The 20,392-nt window shown below is 35.1% G+C and overlaps 1 protein-coding gene, 1 long non-coding RNA gene and 5 other non-coding genes across 7 annotated transcripts; all 7 read left to right on the forward strand.

Moving 5' to 3' along the window:
• Positions 1-1,238: 1,238 nt before the first annotated feature.
• Positions 1,239-4,534, forward strand: LOC111907358 (ribose-phosphate pyrophosphokinase 1). Its single transcript, XM_023903130.3, has 8 exons — positions 1,239-1,528; positions 2,628-2,786; positions 2,913-3,161; positions 3,234-3,377; positions 3,448-3,615; positions 3,751-3,820; positions 3,891-3,972; positions 4,113-4,534. Exons 1-8 carry the CDS (start codon positions 1,397-1,399, stop codon positions 4,291-4,293), a joined length of 1,185 nt encoding a protein of 394 aa, XP_023758898.1. The 5' UTR covers positions 1,239-1,396; the 3' UTR covers positions 4,294-4,534.
• An 8,172-nt stretch (positions 4,535-12,706) lies between these two features.
• LOC128132581 (uncharacterized) lies at positions 12,707-19,316 on the forward strand. The gene is made up of 2 exons (XR_008230667.1): positions 12,707-13,145; positions 19,159-19,316. It is a non-coding gene; the product is annotated as an uncharacterized LOC128132581 (long non-coding RNA).
• LOC111907409 (small nucleolar RNA U61) lies at positions 12,909-12,992 on the forward strand. The gene has a single exon (XR_002855567.1). It is a non-coding gene; the product is annotated as a small nucleolar RNA U61 (small nucleolar RNA).
• Positions 13,069-13,156, forward strand: LOC111907410 (small nucleolar RNA snoR14). The gene has a single exon (XR_002855568.1). It is a non-coding gene; the product is annotated as a small nucleolar RNA snoR14 (small nucleolar RNA).
• LOC111907408 (small nucleolar RNA Z101) lies at positions 13,293-13,387 on the forward strand. The gene has a single exon (XR_002855566.1). It is a non-coding gene; the product is annotated as a small nucleolar RNA Z101 (small nucleolar RNA).
• LOC111907406 (small nucleolar RNA Z159/U59) lies at positions 13,532-13,620 on the forward strand. The gene has a single exon (XR_002855564.1). It is a non-coding gene; the product is annotated as a small nucleolar RNA Z159/U59 (small nucleolar RNA).
• LOC111907407 (small nucleolar RNA Z101) lies at positions 13,814-13,908 on the forward strand. Its single transcript, XR_002855565.1, has one exon. It is a non-coding gene; the product is annotated as a small nucleolar RNA Z101 (small nucleolar RNA).
• Positions 19,317-20,392: the final 1,076 nt, after the last annotated feature.

The raw sequence follows: 20,392 nt of genomic DNA on the forward strand, positions 1-20,392 counted from the left end.
TTTTACACGAACATATTAAAACATTTATAAAATAAAATGTATATAAAACTAAAAGTTCAAGGAAATATCACCATACTAAACTATTTCAAGTATATTGGTGAAAATGAGCCAAATATATTTGCAAATGTCTAAGAAAATTATTGTATTTTGATAATTTTTAACTAATACCTTTCGTAAGTAATTTAGTATTGCTTTTCTATACCAAATGTTTACATACTGCAAAAAGAAAATATATGTTCATATTTATATTTGAAGTAACCTATCACAAATTGAGAGAAACTATAATATTAACAAAAAAATGTCCATTATCTGCTTTATGAAAAGCATAACGTTGGTAAAAGACAAATTAAAAGTCCCCACAAAATTGTATCCACAAACATATCTCATCCCCAAGTTGACAAGTTCGCATTTTCTCTTTCAAGTGGGCAATTAGATTTATATAATTAAAAATGTAAAGTAATCTTTATATATTTACTAGTTTATAACATATGGAAATCATGGTTACAAAATTAATTAAATCTTAATAGTGAGAATTTAAAATTATTAATCAACTAATTTAAATAAATTATTAATTAAATGATATTTTTTTGTTATATAAAATTATAATCATTAATTTGAATAAATATGTGAAATTATATCATCCTATAATTTGTATTAATTTTATTTTAATTTTTATTCTAATTTTATTAATTTATTGTAATTAGAATGAGAAATTTAAATTTTGAATTTTGAAATTGAAAATTAATAGGTTGATAAGTGACATGCATTAATTAGGAGCCTAATAGGATGACACATTTCAATAGAAGAATAAAATATATATTAATTAGGAGACCTAATATGATGACACATGTCAAAAGGAGATTAAAACTATATTTTTATTAGAATAGGGATTATGATGTGTTAACTTAAAGATAATAATTCTTAAATTAACAAAAAAAAAAAAAAAAAAAAAAACAATATAGTTAAAATAAATTATAATATTTGAATATTTGGATGATCAGAGAGTTAAAATCACATACAATTAATCAGATTGCTCATCTGATTGTTTTTATATTTTTTAATAAGATTGAAGCCAGTTTACATCTTGTTTTTATCTGAATTCTTTTATGTTTTTCCATCTCTATTTCTTTTAATTTTGTATGATAAAAATGAAATCACAATTAATATTTATAATTCGTTTAAATGCAAATCTAAAAACCATTTGATATCTTTTGGTTCGTTGAAATTGAGCAGCTCTATTCAGGGCCTTTTGGTAAACAAAAGGCGTCGTTGCGTGTGTGCCACCTGCCACTGATACCTACATATATAGATACAGAAGGAACGAAGATGCGCCATACAATTTGCATTTCTGGAAAAAACTCATAAAGTGCTGAGATAAACCCTAATCTTAGTTCCAATGGCATCTCTAATGTTGCCATCTCCATCATCATGCTCTACTTCTTCTTCATCATCGCCGTTTTCTCGGCGCTCTTTCAGTCGTGGTTTCATTAACAGCGAGGCTCGTATTCCCGCTTCTGCTAACAACATCGTAAGTTGCTTGTTTATATATTTGCTTTAAGTCCTATATTCTATGAATAAATCGTTGAGATATTGCAAGATAGGAATGTTTTTGTTTCTGTCAATTATAATGTTGTGCGTTTGGTAGTGTAATTGATTTTGTATTTTTGTTATTGTGTTGCTCATTTTTCCTCTATTAGGTTGGATACTTTTGAATTTTCCAAATGATTAACGGAACTCACAGTTTTTTGGAACAATTTTCATCTTTCGCTCAACATTTAACCGATTCTCATATCAGATAACATCATTTTGAATTCCCGAGACAATCTGGATATTAAATCCAATTCGTTTTGTCCATCTACAATCTATCCCGTAAGTTTTATTTCGATGGTCCGAGTCTAAATAAATGAATGTATCTTGTATTTTGATTTTAGTACCTAAACTATTGTTATGCTTCAGTGACTAGAACACAGGAGTCCTGTTTGGCTTCTTGTTTTGCTTGATTTCACCAATTTTGGAAGTAACAGTTGTCTTTGAATATACATATTGAAGTAGTCTACATACATACTGTTAAGTTACTTAAACGTAATGTAAGTTGCTATGCTTGTCTTACTGAGATAATATAATGAGCTTAAAGTCAATAACTCAATATGTTTTTATTTAGAGACTGAAATTCGGTATACTTATGCCGTTGAGTATTTATGGTGGTATCATGGAGGTTATGGGTTTAAATCCCCCTTCTCCCTGCCTACTATTAAATGTAAATCGGTGTGGGCATGTAGCAATTAGATTTTAGCAGAAACATACATCTGAAGGGCCAAATGCACTCTTTAGGACATGGCTTGTATGCATACTATATTTGAAGTCGTTTGTTGATTTGTTCTATTCCAATCTAAGGAGATTAAGCATGCTATGTTTCAACTTTAAAGGTGATGTGGATTGTAAATATTTCATGGAACATTGTAACTAGAACAAGGGTTGATAACATATGCTAGGAAATATTTATAAAATGTTAGGTTAACAAGTTTATATCAGAGAACCAGCTGGTTTTACTTCTAAGATAAAAGTTCAGTTGCTAAGTTTCCAGTTTAAAAAGTTCAAAGATTGATTAAGATTGGTTGTTTTTTTAGAGGTGTGAGATTAGTAAATCATTAAATGGGAAACCATGTGTACCAATTATCAAAGATGGAATGCTGTCCAACTTCATGGAAGCTGGGCGCATGAATCATGCTGTTATGAATGGGAAGCTTAAAATATTCTCTGGCACAGCAAATTCTGCACTTTCTCAGGTATTATTCATTTTAAAAACATATGATAACTTCTTCAACTTCATAAGATGGCAACTCAAAATGTTGCTTGTAACATTAGTCATTAGGTATTCCTTATCTATAAATCATGGCTAAAATAAATTTCAGGAAATTGCAAGTTACATGGGGCTTGATCTTGGAATGATTCAGATAAAGCGATTTGCAGATGGTGAAATATATGTTCAATTACAAGAGAGTGTACGTGGGTGTGATGTGTATCTGGTGCAACCTACCAGCCCTCCTGCAAATGAAAATCTCATGGAGCTTTTAGTTACAATAGATGCATGCAGAAGAGCATCAGCCAAAAACATCACAGCTGTCATCCCTTATTTTGGATACGCCAGAGCCGATAGAAAGGTAAACCTAAATTTCATTTAGAGTTAAGTAAATTAACCTTTAAAAAAATTAATTTTTCTCATATTTCATCAGACTCAAGGGCGTGAATCTATTGCTGCAAAACTAGTAGCAAACCTGATTACTGAAGCAGGTGCAGATCGTGTTCTTGCTTGTGATCTTCATTCTGGGCAGTCCATGGGTTATTTTGATATCCCGGTGGATCATGTTTACTGTCAGGTAAGTATTTCAATTTTATTTTATTTTTTATTTTTTAAATTCTGATAGTTTATCTGTTATTATGTTGTAGCCTGTGATTCTTGATTATCTTGCCAGCAAGTCGATTTGCTCAAATGACTTGGTGGTTGTGTCGCCTGATGTTGGTGGAGTTGCCAGGGCACGTGCTTTTGCCAAAAAGTTATCTGATGCGCCTTTGGCAATTGTTGACAAAAGACGCCATGGACACAATGTAGCTGAGGTACCTTTTTTTTTTTTTGTCTTTCTCTTTCCTTTGTGGCATTGTAAGTCGCAGAGGGGCCTTGCTGTTATGTGTGATTATTAAGCCATGTGTCGCTCAGATTCGTTTACAGAAAAAATTGTAACACATTTTTAGGTGATGAATTTAATTGGTGATGTCAAAGGAAAAGTTGCTGTGATGTTGGATGATATGATCGACACTGCTGGTGAGTCATTCAAGATGTTAACCACTTGTACTGTATCAAAATTAACACTTTTTTTTTGTGTTACTTTCAGGAACTATTTCTAAAGGCGCAGCTCTATTACATGAAGAGGGAGCCAGGGAAGTCTATGCATGTTGCACTCATGGTGTATTCAGGTAAGCTGACTGTGACTGTGACTGTGACTGTGACTGTAACTGTGACATTGGCTGTGACTGTGACTGTGACTGTGACTGTGACTGTGACTTTGTGTATACAAGACTAACACAGTTTATCCAATTAAAACATTTTTTTACAGCCCCCCTGCGATTGAGAGGTTATCAAGTGGACTTTTTCAAGAAGTGATTGTAACGAACACGATTCCTTTAAAGGAACAACATTATTTCCCACAGCTGACTGTTCTTTCAGTGGCAAATCTTTTGGGTGAAACTATTTGGCGTGTTCATGATGATACCTCTGTAAGTAGCATCTTCACATGAGCTTTCAGAAACAAGCAGAATGCTCTTTGTTCTTGCTTTTGCTTCAAACTACTCATTCACCATCGTATTCTTTATATACTACCAATTACTTAGTATATCATTTCTTAATCTTTTGCATATGAAAACAAACATACACAGCCATAATTGTAGCTGGAGTTTATTTTCTTTTAAGTCCATAGTTGTGAAGATAGTCTTGTGCACATTTGATTTTATATTTGACTCGTAGTAGTTGAAATTGCCACTTTTTGTGTTCATGATTCGTAATGCAGTATGTTGTATTGTTGGCAAAATTAAGGGACTAAATCTGGACAAAGTATGTCCATTTAACTGTTCCTTTGCTCCAGAAATTTAATATATATATATATATATATATATATATATATATATATATATATATATATATATATATATATATATATATATATATATATATATATATATAATAATGATTCTTTTTAGGTTTAAACAAAAAAAATATGAAAATATAATTCTTTTGTACAATTAATTCTAAAGTGAACTATTGAACCGTATGAATGGAAACATTAATTTAGGTACATAGGCCATTTAGCAAACATTTATTAGTTTCTAAGTTTAATTGTAAAAAATTATGGATGATTTTTCTGGTATAGGGAAACGGAATTGCAACATAGAATGAAAATGTAAAGAAAGAGAATTAAACTCAGAAAAGAGAATTGATTCTATTATTTGGTAGAACGAACTGATTAGATAATTGTTTCTGAGAATCATTTCTCTTTGTTTGGTTGTGTTAAACAATGAAATGGAAATGAGTTTATCACCAACCTCCTTAAAAGTCTCTTTCATTTCTTTCATTGTTTCCATATAATAGCTCTCACTGTCATCAATTTTATTTCTTTTATGCTTAATATTGACAGTAGCAATCTAACTGTTCAACCTTTAAACAATTATTATCACCACATAATAAATAAAAATTTTACTTAAACATAATCGAATAATAATAAATTTGTTCAATCAAGACATCACTCACACATAAAAGGTTTATTGTTTTGTTTGAAATCGTTCATGAATTAAAATCATCAGCAACATGATGCAACTGTGAAGTGATTAATTAAAAGGACCATTCAAAAAGAATAAAGGTAATAACACACTCTAAAAATTGCCAAAACAATGGAGAGTCGTATATTGGTTTTAGAATTTTCATTCCCAAAAAAAAAAAAAAAAAAAAAAAAAATTGTGTTTAAAGTATTGCTAAGTGCTCCAAATCTCCATGATCAATGCACGAAAAAGAAATTGCAAAGAATGCATATAAGGTTATGGGGTATCAATATGCGATGAAAACAATTCCAACATCATCATACATAATCACAACTCATTTACTATTGTTTGGGTGTGGTATTTACTAGTAAACAAAAGAGATAAAGAAAGAAACAGAAGAGACAGATAAAGACAAATGTTTGCGATAGGGTGTCAGAACCAATGACTAGCTTTAGTCGACACCACCACTACATCCATTGGGAGCGATGTTCACTAGTGAACATCTCCACATAAGATTATTACGCGTGAAAAAAACAACCATATTTCATGGCCTAATAGGACTAAACTTTAGGGATTTTTATGAAAATATTACTTGTATATTTCACTGATTTATATGAAATTAACTAAAAATTGTTTTGTGTGGTTCCTTTGTTGTGTTTCTTAAATGGTTGTGTTTGAAACAAAATTGCACCCACCGACACATGTACTGCTAATTTCTACATTGTAGGTATATTGTTAAATTTCAAATTTGGCTCCAATGTTCATCATTCTGTATATCGTGGTTGGCTAGACTGAGTTTGAACTGGTTAGACTGAGCTTGAACTGAAAAAACTTGGCACGATCCATTTTTAGATCGACCTAACAAAAACAAATTAAAAAATTAGTAACAAATTAAAGAGAAACCTCCGATAAAGTCTTAATATTTCGGGTCGGTTTACAATTTTTTTTTTAAATGACAGAATATCGGCTAAATATTTAGAAGAATCTCAATATTTTTGTTATTGGTTAAAAATACAACAATCTTCAGAAAAGTCTGAATATGTTAACCGGATTAACGAAAAAAAAGATTGTTAATATTGTTGTATTTTTAACCAATAATCAAAATATTGTGACTTTTCTGAAAATTACTGTAAAGTAATGTATTTTGTTACTAGAGAAATCATTTATAAAAATAACACATTTTTTTATTATAAAAAATACAGTTGTTGCTAATTTTTAAGAATGGAAATATGTACTGTGTTCCCCCTGTTGCTTGTCAACGACTTTAAACTCTCTTCGTTCCTTTCATACATAGTTGTGTGTCTTATGGTGAGATGCACTTTGTGGGTGATCTTCTGATCTTGGTGTTTCTCTTATGTTCTTTAACCTAACTACCATTTAACCTTCATACTTTACTCGGTAACAACCATCGGATAACACACATCCACTCACAGTGAAAAGTTAACCTTGAATGAAAGTTAAGGTAATGAAATAAGTGTTATCTACTTTAATTTAGAAAATTCAAAAAATAACACAACCATGCTACTTATGAGCTTAAAAAAATACTATTTCATGAGCTCCAGAAATAGAGTGTGAGATGTCTATGGATAGTCCTTGCTACATAGAACACAATGAAAAAAATTACAGCTCAAACAAAGTTTGTATGAAAAAATTATAAAGGTTCGATGTTTGTTTTTTTTAAATATTTTTCATCGAGAAGCCAACTTTAGAGCTAAAAATGTATGACTTCCCGACATCCAAATTTGAAGGGTAATATATCCATGTAAAGGCCTTGTTACAAAAAACACAAGGAAAAAAATCAGCTAAAACAAAGTTTGTAAGAAAGAGTTATAAAATTCGAAGTTGGTTTTTTTTAATATTTTTCACCGAGTACCCTACTCTGGAGCTAAAAAATTATGACTTTCTGACATCTAAATTTGGAGTGTATTATATCAATGGAATGCGCTTTGTTGCAAAATGAAAAAAAAAAATCAGGTAAAACGGATTTGTATGAAAGATTTATGAAGGTTTGAAATTTACAAAAAAAATATTATTTTCACACATGACGCCATCTGTGAAAAATATGGCTAAAATTGTCATTTTGGTTTTTGACTATTTTGTGGAAAAAGTTTTAAGAAATGGATATTATGAGCATTTTCTCAAAAACAACCATAAGAAGATTTTCCTTGGTAATGTTGTTTTTTTTAATGTTCAAATTTTTAATGATTAAATACTTCAATTATAAAAAAGTAAATTTTCAAATGGTTAAACTGAAAATATTTCAAAGTAGTGATTTTTATGTAACGTCCGGTCTAGATTGGTTTGGCTTAATATTTACTAGGGACCAAAGATTAAGTTTTTGGGAAAAACTATGTGTCACGACGCGGTGCAAGGATTCCCACGACGTGACATGGAATAAATGGAACGCGTTTTTTTAATGAGTGTCATAGTGTGACAATAGATTGGCCACGACGTGGAAGTTGTTCTGGCCCAAGACCATAATTTTAGGGTTTCCTCCCATATTTAAACAATATTTCTAGGGGATTAGTGAAACATCCAAAAAATCATGGTAAAATTTTCATTTTTCAAAAACCACCCAATGACAATAACTGTTTACAAAACACTGTTTCTAAAAGTTATAATTACAAATCAGAGTGTCCCAAGATCGAATATCATAAAATCTGAAGGATGTGCACGATCAAGCTTTCGCCTTGTCCTGATCATCTGAAAACGTGAAACCAACTGTAAGACGAAGGTTAGTAAGTTTCCCCAAAATACCACCACACAAACATATAACAACACGCATAATGGGTCCACAACTAACAGACTGGATTACCCCCGAGCCCACAACATGAGTTTGGCTTGCCTTCTGGGCCACAACTTATGTTTGGCTTGCTCCCGAGCTCACAACATAAGCCTGGCTTGCCTTACTGGCCCACAACTTATGTCCGGCTTGCTCCCGAGCCCACAACATAAGTCTGGCTTGCCCTCCTGCCCACAACTTATGTTTGGCTTGCTCCTAGGTTTGTTGGCTTCTGCACAGAGCAGGACTGTCTCAACCCAACCATACCATGTCAACATATACATAACAGATAACATGTATCAAGCAAACAAATAATCATATAACCACTCAGACAAACAAGCAGATCTACAGATCACTACCATATAGCAACATCCTATATCTCAAAATACATATCTAACAGATCACTACTGCATAACAACACCTGATATACCATAATATATAATATAGTGGGTCGGCATTGGTGCCTTTGACCCACAAGTACAGTGAGAAAAACTCACCTCCCAGTCCGAAAAGGTCGTTGAACAAGACATTGCTCCGAATATCACGTTTATTGGTCACATACTCATCAAATAGTGACCAAACTCAAATACAACTCAAAATACCCTTAGGCCAAACTTGGTCAAAGTCAAAAACCAACAAACTCAACCGAGTTGAATTAGGTTGAGTACGCCCAACGTACTCAACATGTACGCTTAGTGTACTCAAGGTCCAAATCGAGCTTCCAAGGGAGTACGCCCAACGTACTCAACCAAAAGTCACTGTAATGCCATGTTCCGAATCGATTCCTAATTTGAGGTTGTGGCCTAAATATCGGTCATCATAAGGCTTAGGGCTTTTGAAAAGGTGAGATCCATACCCATTTGGGTGAGAGTAATGTAATTGAAGTGATCCGGGTGTTCGGTTCGTGTTTGAACATTAATCTTGGTCAGAACAACGAACCACATGATTACCGGCATGAATCAGCTCTCTTATCCTTCGTATCTTCGCTCCTGTCAGCTTAACATCTTCCTAGACCCTCAAAACGGATTAAATATTGTTACTTGTCGACTAAGATAGGTTAGAAGTCAGGTTCCCCCCCCACCTCATCGCGATCAAGCCTTCATACCCAAGCCAAGTACGTTGGGCGTACTCACTAACTATGTGGGGCGTACTCCAAATATCAGTGTTACGCGAGGCATAATTCCCACTTCGCTAGGCGTAGTGGGCTGCCTTCAACCAACTTCTTTCTTTTTGCTTCTAAGCCCGAATTCCGTTCCAATCCTTTATTTTTTGCTCTGTCAACAACTAATAGTTGTGATTATAATTAAAAGCATTATAATTACCTTTTAGCTCTAGATAATATAAAATCATAGCATAAAATAATAAGAAAACACCAAAATTATATGTATAAAATAGGCATTATCAACAGTCAAATTGATTTGATGATTTCAACGCAATGGGTTGGAGGAAGTTACAGTGTAGGTTCATCAGATTTTTGGAATTCGTAATGGTTGAGATATTTCATTATTGAGTGGTATAAGGGATTGGTCAGAACGCGAGTGTAGGACGAGTTGTTGTAAACTTCATGCTTTTCAGGTGTTGTGCGTGTGGTTCTCACATCAGAGGCTTCTAGGCAAAGATCTCATTGTAGATGGTTGTCTTTTATGGGACAACAAATATAGAGTTAAGAGATGCTTGTACTGCTCAGGTGGGATACCATTTAAATAGTCGATTATCTCGTTGAACAAATTGCTCTCGTTAGCAAGGTAATAGCGATTGTGACCTGTCAACCTCTATTTGTGGGTGGTGTATTTTTGCATGGATTTGCGCAACTGTTGAGATTGTTTGAGAGTGTTCAAGTTGTATCAGTTGATGATGTTTTGGGAGCATCAATCTTTTAGCAAGCAGGGGCGGAGGGAGTAAGGGGACTAGCAGGTGTGTTGCCCCGACTAACATTCTCCTATTTGGATTATTTTACTTATATAGTTTATTATTCTCCTATAGTATTAGTAATAAATCTCATTTAATTGTTTGAACTTTTAAGCTCAACATAAAATATCATCCTAAGCCCACCAACCCCCTCTATAGCCCAATTTCTTTAACTTTCTATTGGACAATACAGAATTACATGCACATAATAAAAAACACAGACCTAATGTAAGTCAGCTACTATAAAATCGGCAATTACAAATCATCGTCAAAAGTGCCAATGCAATTATATTCATCGGCACTGTCTTTTACCAACATCAATTTCCAGAAAATGTAATTTCCAATTCTTAGTAGTTAATTAATATATATTTAAGTGTTGTGTAATTTGTGGTAAAAAACATTGTTTGAACACTATAATTTGTAATTGATGGTAATATTATGATTGAGTTTTTAATTCTTATAATCATAAGGTAAACATGAGCAAGAATAGAACCGTCTATTTTTTTCCAACGAAAAACGAAATGTTCACGACTTACAACCACATCTTGTTAGTGATAATATTCGGGTAGATGTTCTTAATAAATGCCCACAATCTGAAAGGAATAGTAATATGAAAGAGCCAATTAATATTGAATTTGAAAAAAATGATATTTCAAATTTAAGAGAGGTAAACTTAGATTCTTTGATTCGTGATCACTGGTACCACTTCGATCTAAAGCTATCCAAGTCACCAAGGTGATGATAATAGATGATTATATATTGAATTTGGACCATGCCAACTTCAAAAATCAAAGCATACCTCTAGTCTTAGTGTAAAGATTTAATTTTAATATTACAAGCCCCATTATCCTAAAATCCTGGCTCCGCCCCTGTTAGCAAGTGAGTTGTTGGATTGGTGATTCGTATGTTCTGATATTGGGTTTATTTCTTTCTCTGTCATTGGTTGGGTTGTTCAAGGATTTGGTATTATATTATGGGGAAAGTTCTTTGGGTACGCCGATCTTTCACTAGGAGTGGCAAAGTGTTTAATCCGGTATGGGATGTGAGTACCCTATCTTGTTGGTATTGGATTCATAGTTCTTGTAAGTTCAAGATGATAGTGGTGGAGTATTAAGGTTGTGAGATGGTTCGGAAAACCATTGGTTATAAGGCTGGTATACTGCAGTTGAATCCAAGTGGGGGAGAGTCTTATGGATTAATTGGAATATTTTCAAGCGTGAATCAATGTGGAATTCTATATCCTAGGTCGAGTGGAGATCCAATTCTGGTTGTGGTATGAGTCTAGGTTTGTGCAAAGAATAAGGATTCATGTTATATCGCCCGAGAACATGAAGCATCAGTAGTAGTGCATTATGCTTTAGTGGATGTATGGCAAGACTACAGGTTGGACCGTAGTATCTGCTAGGATGAGTTAAACCATGACAAGATTGGTTGTAAGACCGTAGGGGGATCACACCTTTCATTCAGGTTGATTCGGGCTTGTTATTGTTATTTTTAGCCGCTCCTTGTTCAGGCATGAGGACTGTTGGAGTCATTTCAATGGTTAGACTAGTATAGCTCCCGATTGAGGGTGAGACCCGTCTGACTATACTAGCTTGGGTGAGACCCGTGGGTGGGGCCTGTTTGGTTAGGCTAGTAGGGGTGGGACCCATGGGCGAGGTCCGATTAGTTATGTTATTTTGGGTGAGCGGACCTTTTGGACATTTGAAGTTAAGATAAGGGGATGTAGTATTGGTGGTAAGTCCCCAAACCAGTGACAGACCGTTGATTAGATAAGGGTGATCTACGATCTTAACGTTCAAGTGGATTAAATGGTGTCATGATGTATCATGAATTTGTAGTGTATGACTCGTGAGGGTGGGACCCGGTAGTGTCTGACATGGTTGGGGCGTTACAGTAAGTTTTGAGTGGGGAAGCTCAGTGATCAAGGGATCTGGATCTATTAACATTCCAAAACACATAAGTATAATATATTCTTAACTTGAAGGTTTTAACTATGTTTTTAATTTGTGAAGAGAGAGAGAGAGAGAGAGAAAGGGGGGGGGGGGGTAAAGAGAAAAAGAAAGAGGTGGAAAAGGTAAGGGGGTACTATGGTTCGTGGGTAACGGTTTTGGGGGGGGGGGGGTGTTAGAGGTCAGGATTTTCTTTTATTTTTTTAATTATAAAAATATCAAACTAAATATTAAAATTGTAAAAACAAATTAAAAAGGTACTCTTTTAAAATTTAGTAGAGACTAGGTCCAAAAAGTAGTTATCATTTTGGACTGATGATGGAAGTTGAAAAAAACTTTTTGATTCAACCCATAGCTTTTTACAAACCATAGGACCAAATTTGCACCTTACTCATTTTTTTTTCTTACTTTATTTCGTTTCTTTAATTTCTTTGCTAAAATACCAAAGAAATTCTAGCAATCGATATCTGGTGTTGGATTATCTTTTTGAGATTAAATGTTCAAGTCTAGTTGTTAACATATGTGAAATTAGGAATGTTAGGTCAAAGGCAGATTAAATTTGTCAGTCTAAAAAAAAGTCCTTAATAAAACTCAAGAAATAAGTATAAATCCACCTATATCTCCAGCACACTAGATTAAAAACTCATTTGGTTATTTGTATTCGGTTAAAATTAATTATTCGGTTTGAGTTTTTGTTATGAGGCCTCTACTGTCCTACATAAAAAGTTTACCCGAAGTTTAATGGGCCGTGGCCTGGTTGGCTTTCGAAGGAACAGGCCCGTTAGGGTTTCGATCGATTCGTTATTAGGGTTTTATCTCAACATGTCCCGTTCATTATTTATATCCGTCCATCTTGCTGGATCCACTCAACCATCTTCCTCACTCCCTCTCAGTTAAATCTTTACTTTCGATTTTGTTTGTCAAATAACTAGTTTCAGAGATCTTTTTTGTTGTTATGAGTGCCATGAGGAAGAAGAAATTGCTCCAGAAACAAGATTTGATCTTGCTTGTGATGGTAGCATCCTCTAAGAAGTTCTGAGCACTTTATCTTTTGGAAATTTTGTTTTACCCAAAAACTGTTCTCGTTTTGATAAGGCGAAGTATTTAGCGATTCATATGGCGAGATGAAGATACAATTCATTTGTTCTATCGACCTACTGACATTTCGATTGATGTTAAACTATGGATTCCGACAGGTTCTGATCGCTTCTCGCTTCTTTTTTATTTTGCCAACCCTTTTTTAAAAAAAATATATATTTTGATTGAATCCATGATGGTTTCTGTCATCTAAAACTATATTTTTAGAGAAATTTGTTTTATTGTCCCATTTGAACATTTCTAGTATTAGGCATATGATGAATCTCAATTAACAAATGGGTAATTTGCGTCTGAATAGTATACCTTGATGCAATATCACCTTGGAGAACTGATGCTTTGTTATAAATGTACTATTTTTCTGTAATATTTTTGACGGGTTTCTGTCAAGTTTTTGTTAAACTGGGATTAGTTAAATTAGAGTTTATCTGAAGAGATGTCAAAACTCGTTATTCCCTTTTGAAGTCTGTACTGTTTTTTTATGAATGCCTCTAATGATGATTCAAATAATACTTTCGTTCTTCCGAGGATATTTTCCATGCGGAAACAACTATTGGAGACCTGAACTGAAGAGGATAAAATTTTAAATACTTCAGTATTCGATTACGTATTTATTTTTTCAAAAGCAATAGAAATTAATAAACGTAGCCATTTAATAAATTTCTATATTAATTTTTAGTTTATTGAGTCACTTTTTTTTGTATCTTTGCAATCGCAATTCAAAGTATTTGGAACACTTTCTGCTTCATTAACCTTAGAATAATGAATAATGAGGCACATGATGAATCTCAGTTAACAAATGGGTAATTTGCGTCTGAATAGTATACCTTGATGCTATAACACCTTGGAGAACTGATGCCTCGTTTTTGTCATAGGATAGATGGTTAAACTCTTTGAAAAACCTTCTATAGAAAAACGGAGAAAATGTACAAAGAGGATTTGGTTGCTTCTTTTTGTAACACTTATTTTCTTTGGCCTTAATGCCACTTGATCTTTCAAGTTATATCAATAGACACCATATTATAAAACCAATAAATTTTAATTTTCGTCATTTTTAGATATTTATAGTAATTAAAAATTATATATAATTTTATACAATAAACTATTTAATTAAAACATATTATTTAAAAGAACTATAACATTTAAACCGAATAGAACATTTAGAATCTAAAATAAATACAAAAATATTATAAAACTAAAATCATCTCCCATGCACTCCCAAGTTACACGTATGCTTGAAAACCATTAAGAAATGACTGCAGACGTTCACGTAAGGCTTCATGACGTGAGAATTGGGTAGTTTGTCAGATCTGAAAATAACAACCAAAGAGTAAAAAGAACATACATAATATCTTAGAAGTTTTATAACACACCAGAATTAATCATACAAAATAAAAATAACTAAAATAAATTAAAAGATCTATCATCATCTTCATTGTCGTGTGTTTTGCTCGTTGAGACTCTGTCTCCTTTTGACATGGAACCGTGGGTCTCACCACATTGATATAAGTCACTCCACTGCATAGACTATCCAAATAAGAACCATCTGACTTTGGAACGGGTAGGCGGTATACTTTCCTTGTTGTGTGGCTTGTTGTGTAATGTTGAGTGGCTTGTTGTGCTCCCCCTTCTCCTTGAGCCCTATCGTTTCTTCTTTGAGACCTTGGTTGTTGTTCGGGTTGGTGTTTAACATCATTGTCACTATTTGCTATGACTCAATGTGAAACCACCTTCATTGTCATGAGGTCACCTTCATTGTCTAGGGTGGATTCGCACAACTGAATATCCTGTTGATCTCACGGCTTGCATACACCAAGTATTAGTGGTTAAGCCAAGTATGAGCTAATACCACGTACCTCATAGTAAAACCTTTCATCCTATCCCATAAGAATAAAAACTAGAGTCAAGAGAACCATTGTGAGTTGAGCTATTATAATGACTACAAATTCGAAATTTGTTGTCATCCAGGTTAAGCCAATATAGTAAGTAGCTAACACCTCAGTTGGTAAAGAAATTTGAGTCGTAAGAGTCAAGGACATTAACTACGACCATCCATTCACGCTTAATCCCACGAATTAAGCATCTCAGTGGATATCTTGGAAACCTGGAAGTCGCGATAAGTTAAACGTTGGAAAAAGTGGATGAGGAAATTAGAAGCTCTAAGTGACGGAACCATATACTAGACATAATCTAAATCTAGGAAACTCCGAAACACCGGAAGAGTAGTTGCCAAAGATACTCACACTACTCAGGCACTTCGTCCATCCCGTTACTGACAAGTAGTGCCTAGGACACCGCCTACCCATGTGAGAATAGTCATCGTCACCCTGTAGACGAAAGACTGCATTCTCCGAAGTGAGCATTAAAATGCCAAGAACCACATGATAACCCTCGCAACCAAGATATACTTGAATAAAGTAAAATGGTATGTTGCGTCTAGCTTTATAACCCCAATCCCGAAGAGATTATAGACTTGACATCAGTCTAGGTGTTAGTCGATGGATTATATATACAAGAGCACACGCTTTTTGCGACTGAAATAAACCAACGCCTTAGAGAATAGAGCATGTTTTAGAGATTTATTGGACTACTAAGTGTTCCAAGGATAATATCTCACACAGAAATGGTAGAACCATCTCCCGAAACAGTCCAACACTTCAAAAAATCTCTAGGAATCATACTGTGAAAGCATCTGTTAGACGATGATGAAAAATTAAAACTTTCTAAACGATCGTCTGGTAAAACCCCATCTCACCGACTCTGAGACATCAGTTAGACGATGATGAAAAATTAGGGACGCCTCAAGAGTCAGAAGTGCAAGTCCATTTTGCACTAGGTCGAGATGGATGCCTCGTAACCAATAGATACCGGTAGTAACCATTACATCTGAGGATCCAGAAAACCTCCGAAAGCCAATCAGTAGGAAGTACGAATCCGAAGTTAACAGGAGCCTTCTAAGAACCAACTCGGAACCCCACCCTGGTAAGAGAGAACTTTTGGGACTTAGACATGGCGATCACGCCAGTGATGATCTCGCCATAGAAGTACATTACGTTATAAGTACTGAAAAGTTCTATCATTCCGAGAGCTTATGATCATTCGAGATTCTTTATAACAATTGGTCCAACCCTTGTTAGACCACGACTACTTTAGGAATTTCATAAATTTCGCCGTAGTCGATTCGCTTCTCTAGCATGGACAAGGTGTTTGCCCGACGTGACTCTCGAAATCCCACTCGTCGAGATAAGAATCTTTGAGAACCCCAACTTCGTAAGGGAACCTGTAGGACTCATGAGCTGAGAGGTCAAACGAACGAACCAAATCCGCATCCCGTTAGTGAAGGTTCGCTGGAACGCCAAGCGTTCACGCCTACTTCTTTGCTTAAACTCTAATTTCAGGACGAAATTCCCTCTAACGGAGGGATGATGTGACAACCTGAAATTCCTGTTTGTTTTAACGACGTAATTAAGCACGTCAAAAATTAGTCAAATTTATCCCAAAATATTTTTGACCGGATTTAAACCCGTTGGAATATTTTAAATAATATTCGTCAAGTGAACCAAAAATAAGGAGGTATAATTTAAAATTTTGCCGTGTTTAACGAAAGTCGCGAAAAACCCCATTTACGGTTGGTGTTGGGTGGACCCCCACCAAGGCTGTAAACACAACCCTATATAAGGGTTGAGTGGGTTTCATCCCAACCTTTTTCACACCTTAGACACCTCTCTCTAATTTCTCTCTCTACAAATCGGGTTTTGGCCAAAAATCGCCCATTCGAGCTTCAAAACGGTAAGTTAACCATCCTAGCTTGTTGTTTAGCTTATCACACTTGCAAATTCGTGGCTTAAACATCCAAAAACCCCAAGAACAAGAGTTTACAGTTTGGGAACATCCCAAAACCGTAAACACCTTGAAAGAGGGTTTTGATGCCCAAAAACCCTTCCAAACCACATCTTAACGTATGGGGAGTAAACACACCTTCAAGGACCATAAACACCTTTTAAGGTGTTAAAATGCTCCTTAAACACCTCCTATGCCTTGGAATAATGTCTAGAACCAACCTCCATTGCATTAGGGACCGTAAACTTGAAGGAAACCATGACTCTAGGAGTTTACGGCCGTAAACCTCCCAAGGATTGGTTCATGGGCCGTAAACTAGTGGTCAAATGGTGCCCTAACTTCCTTCTATGGCTTATACATTGGACTAGAACCTTGCATGCATGAGTTAGAACCACCAAACAACAAGAGAAATGGACTAACATGAGTTTACGACCGTAAACCCATGTGTTTACGGCTGTAAACTCCCAAGGGAGTGGTCCAAGGACCGTAAACTCCATAAAGTGTCCATTTCAAGCCCCAAGTCACTTCCATAGCCCTTGAATCAACCTTAGGACCTTTCCTTGTGAGGCATGAAGCCTTAAAGCACACAAATACACCATTCCCCTGAGTTTACGATCGTAAACTCATGGGGGATATGGTTCCAAAACAGTAAACACCCCTAAACACTACCATTTGAGGAGTAAACTCCAATGTGAGTCCATGCACACCTTATATGCAACCCTTGGTACTCTTAGTTGAAACATGCTAGTTATCATATCAATCATCGGTGATTAATAACCCGCATGCAAAAGGATTTATTACACTTTCATCTGTTTTACCAAGTATATTACTTCAAATGGTTTTCCAAAACGTTACTACTTATTTAGATCTTTCTCAAACTATCCTTCGTGCTGTATGTTTTCCTTCAAAACCTGTTACAACAATATTTTAAACAAAGGTTTTCTTCACTTAAACTGTGTTATCAAATCATTTTTCAAAGCTTGTTTATGAAAGGTTTACCAAAGGTTTTCAAAACTTGTTTTATAAACTGACATCAAGTCATAAATTCTTATTTATAAAGTTTTTCCAAAATGTTTTACAAAGTTTCTGTTATGCTTTAATTTCGTTAAATGCATGCCTATATTTGTATAGTTATATAAATAATGTTTAAAGGACTTAGGAAGAGGCTAGTTCGCCCTATTTCCTTTTCCTCGTTGGGATGTAGTCTGGTGGGTATCGGTTATCCGTCCGAAGGTCGTTTAAACATTAATTATATATCATGTATACATGTTTGGACATAAAGGCTCTCTCTCTCTCTCTCTCTCTCTCTCTCAGCCAATTCATCGCCTTGAGTAGTACAGACATCCTTCTATTATTCATGTTTCTGGAACCCTAGTAACTATTATAGGAATAGTTAGGAGACTCTATCTCTACCTCTACCTTTATCTCTATCTCTCTCTCTCTCTCTCTCTCTCTTTTACTTTAGAATGTGACACACTATTTCCCTCTACAACGCTTCATTGCGCCAACACCGTGTAACCAGAGTCTCCGGGAAGGAGAGCGAACATCATGTGTATAGATCCATACGGGACTAACACTCCCACACCCAGACTACTAGCTACAGTCTGTGCTGGTAAGGCACATGGGTGACATATGCCACTACCTCTAATGCCACTACTTCTACGCATTACCTGGACGGTCATCGGATACTCTATCGTCGATCAGCATGGTTACACACGGGTTCACATTCACCCTTTGTTTTAGACTTTACTAGCTGTATCGTTCACTCGATACTGTCTAGAGTCTGTATTTTCTTGTTTTAGACTTTGCTAGCTGTATCGTTCATTCGATACTGTTTGGAGTCTGTGCTTCCTTTTGTTAGACTGAGCCAGGCGTATCATTCATTCGATACTCTCCTGGAGTTTATGTTTTCTCTTATTTTAGTCAGCAATGTTACTGCTGAGGTATATATATACTATTTTTCCCCTAGTATTTTCACTTGGGATTTTCTCATTACTCTTTTAAAGTCAATTATGTATTTGGTAATGATAGTAATTTGGGGAGAATTACTCCTTAAAACATAAATCGGTCGAGTTTTGGTAGAAGACTGCTTTTATTTAGAAAGTATAGGATTTTCTGGAAAGGACGCTAATACACCGTAGATTCTAAACTACTATATTTCATAAAGTTATTTTGAATAAAAATGTGTATTTATACAAATGACACTAAATACTTATGGACTCACCAGCATTATAAAATACTGATACTCGCTTTCAAAATAACTTGTATTCTCAGGTCAGCGATAGATAGGTTCATCCCAGGAGCTTTTGTGAAGACAACCTAGTACCAAGCTGCATCTATATTATTCCTTGTATTACTTTGATGTTGCTATGAAATGTAACCTATGTAAATTTATTACTATTAATGCAATGGTTGTTGTTCTTTGATTACTATACTGCATATGTTGTGATACTTGACATGACGTCATCCACCCCAGAACGTTTCCGCCGTTCTGGTTTTGGGGTGTGACATCCATAAGTCACAGTGAACAATATCAAACGGTAAAATAGTAGAAGTTGAATATGAAAATGGTAATCGTTTATGCTTGGAAATTTGACAAGAATTGCAAACTAACGATCTAGAACGTTTATTACATGTTATAAGCTTGTTTAAACTAAGAAAATTCAAAACTAGAAGACCGGGGTGTTCCAATTGATCATGCCAAAAATCTCGAGCACTTGAGGTAAGGAAGGCTACATTTGTGACTGGGTAAGTGAGAGGATAAAGTTTGCTGGAACTATTGTGGCGGGACAGCATCCGACCATTCGGAAAATCCTTCACAGAAAACCCATGAGGATCAAATTCTATGGAAACATTATTATCAACATAAAATTTTCGAACATAAATAAGATTTTTGATGATATTTGTTGTGTAAAGGATATTAGTTAGGTGAAGGTTTCGTGTGGTTGTCTGAATGGTTGAGGAACCTGATCCACAAACTGGCACAGAGGCACCATTACCTACAAAGATGAAGCCAATAGGACAATTGAACGAGGGTTTGGAAATTTTACCTTGGTCACATGTGAGGTGATCTGTGGCACCGGAGTCCATGTACCATTGATCATCAACCGAGTCCATAGTCATTGTCTGAAGTGCTTCGCTAAGTTGAGTGGGCTCGAGAGGGTCGAATGCAGTAAGGTTGGCTTGGTTTGCTGCTGGAGCAGGGGATCTGGGTCCAGATTTGGATGTTGCAGGTGTGCCAGTAGGTGTAGGACAGAAAGAAGACGCAGGAGGTGATGGGTTTTGGTCATAAGACATCCTATGTGCTCATACAAACCCTAATGCTTGGATCTAGGTTTCTCTATTGTACATGCTTTGAATCCAAGACTATGAACACTAATTCTAGCATATGGAAATCAATATTAACATATAATTAGGTTTAAGATATTACCTTGATTGTTATGTAGCAATAACAATCCCAATTCCTCCTTGAATTGACTTTGGAAGGCTTAGAGTCACAAGTGTCACT

Source organism: Lactuca sativa, chromosome 3 (genome assembly GCF_002870075.4).
Source record: "Lactuca sativa cultivar Salinas chromosome 3, Lsat_Salinas_v11, whole genome shotgun sequence".
In the NCBI taxonomy this organism is placed as follows: domain Eukaryota; kingdom Viridiplantae; phylum Streptophyta; class Magnoliopsida; order Asterales; family Asteraceae; genus Lactuca; species Lactuca sativa.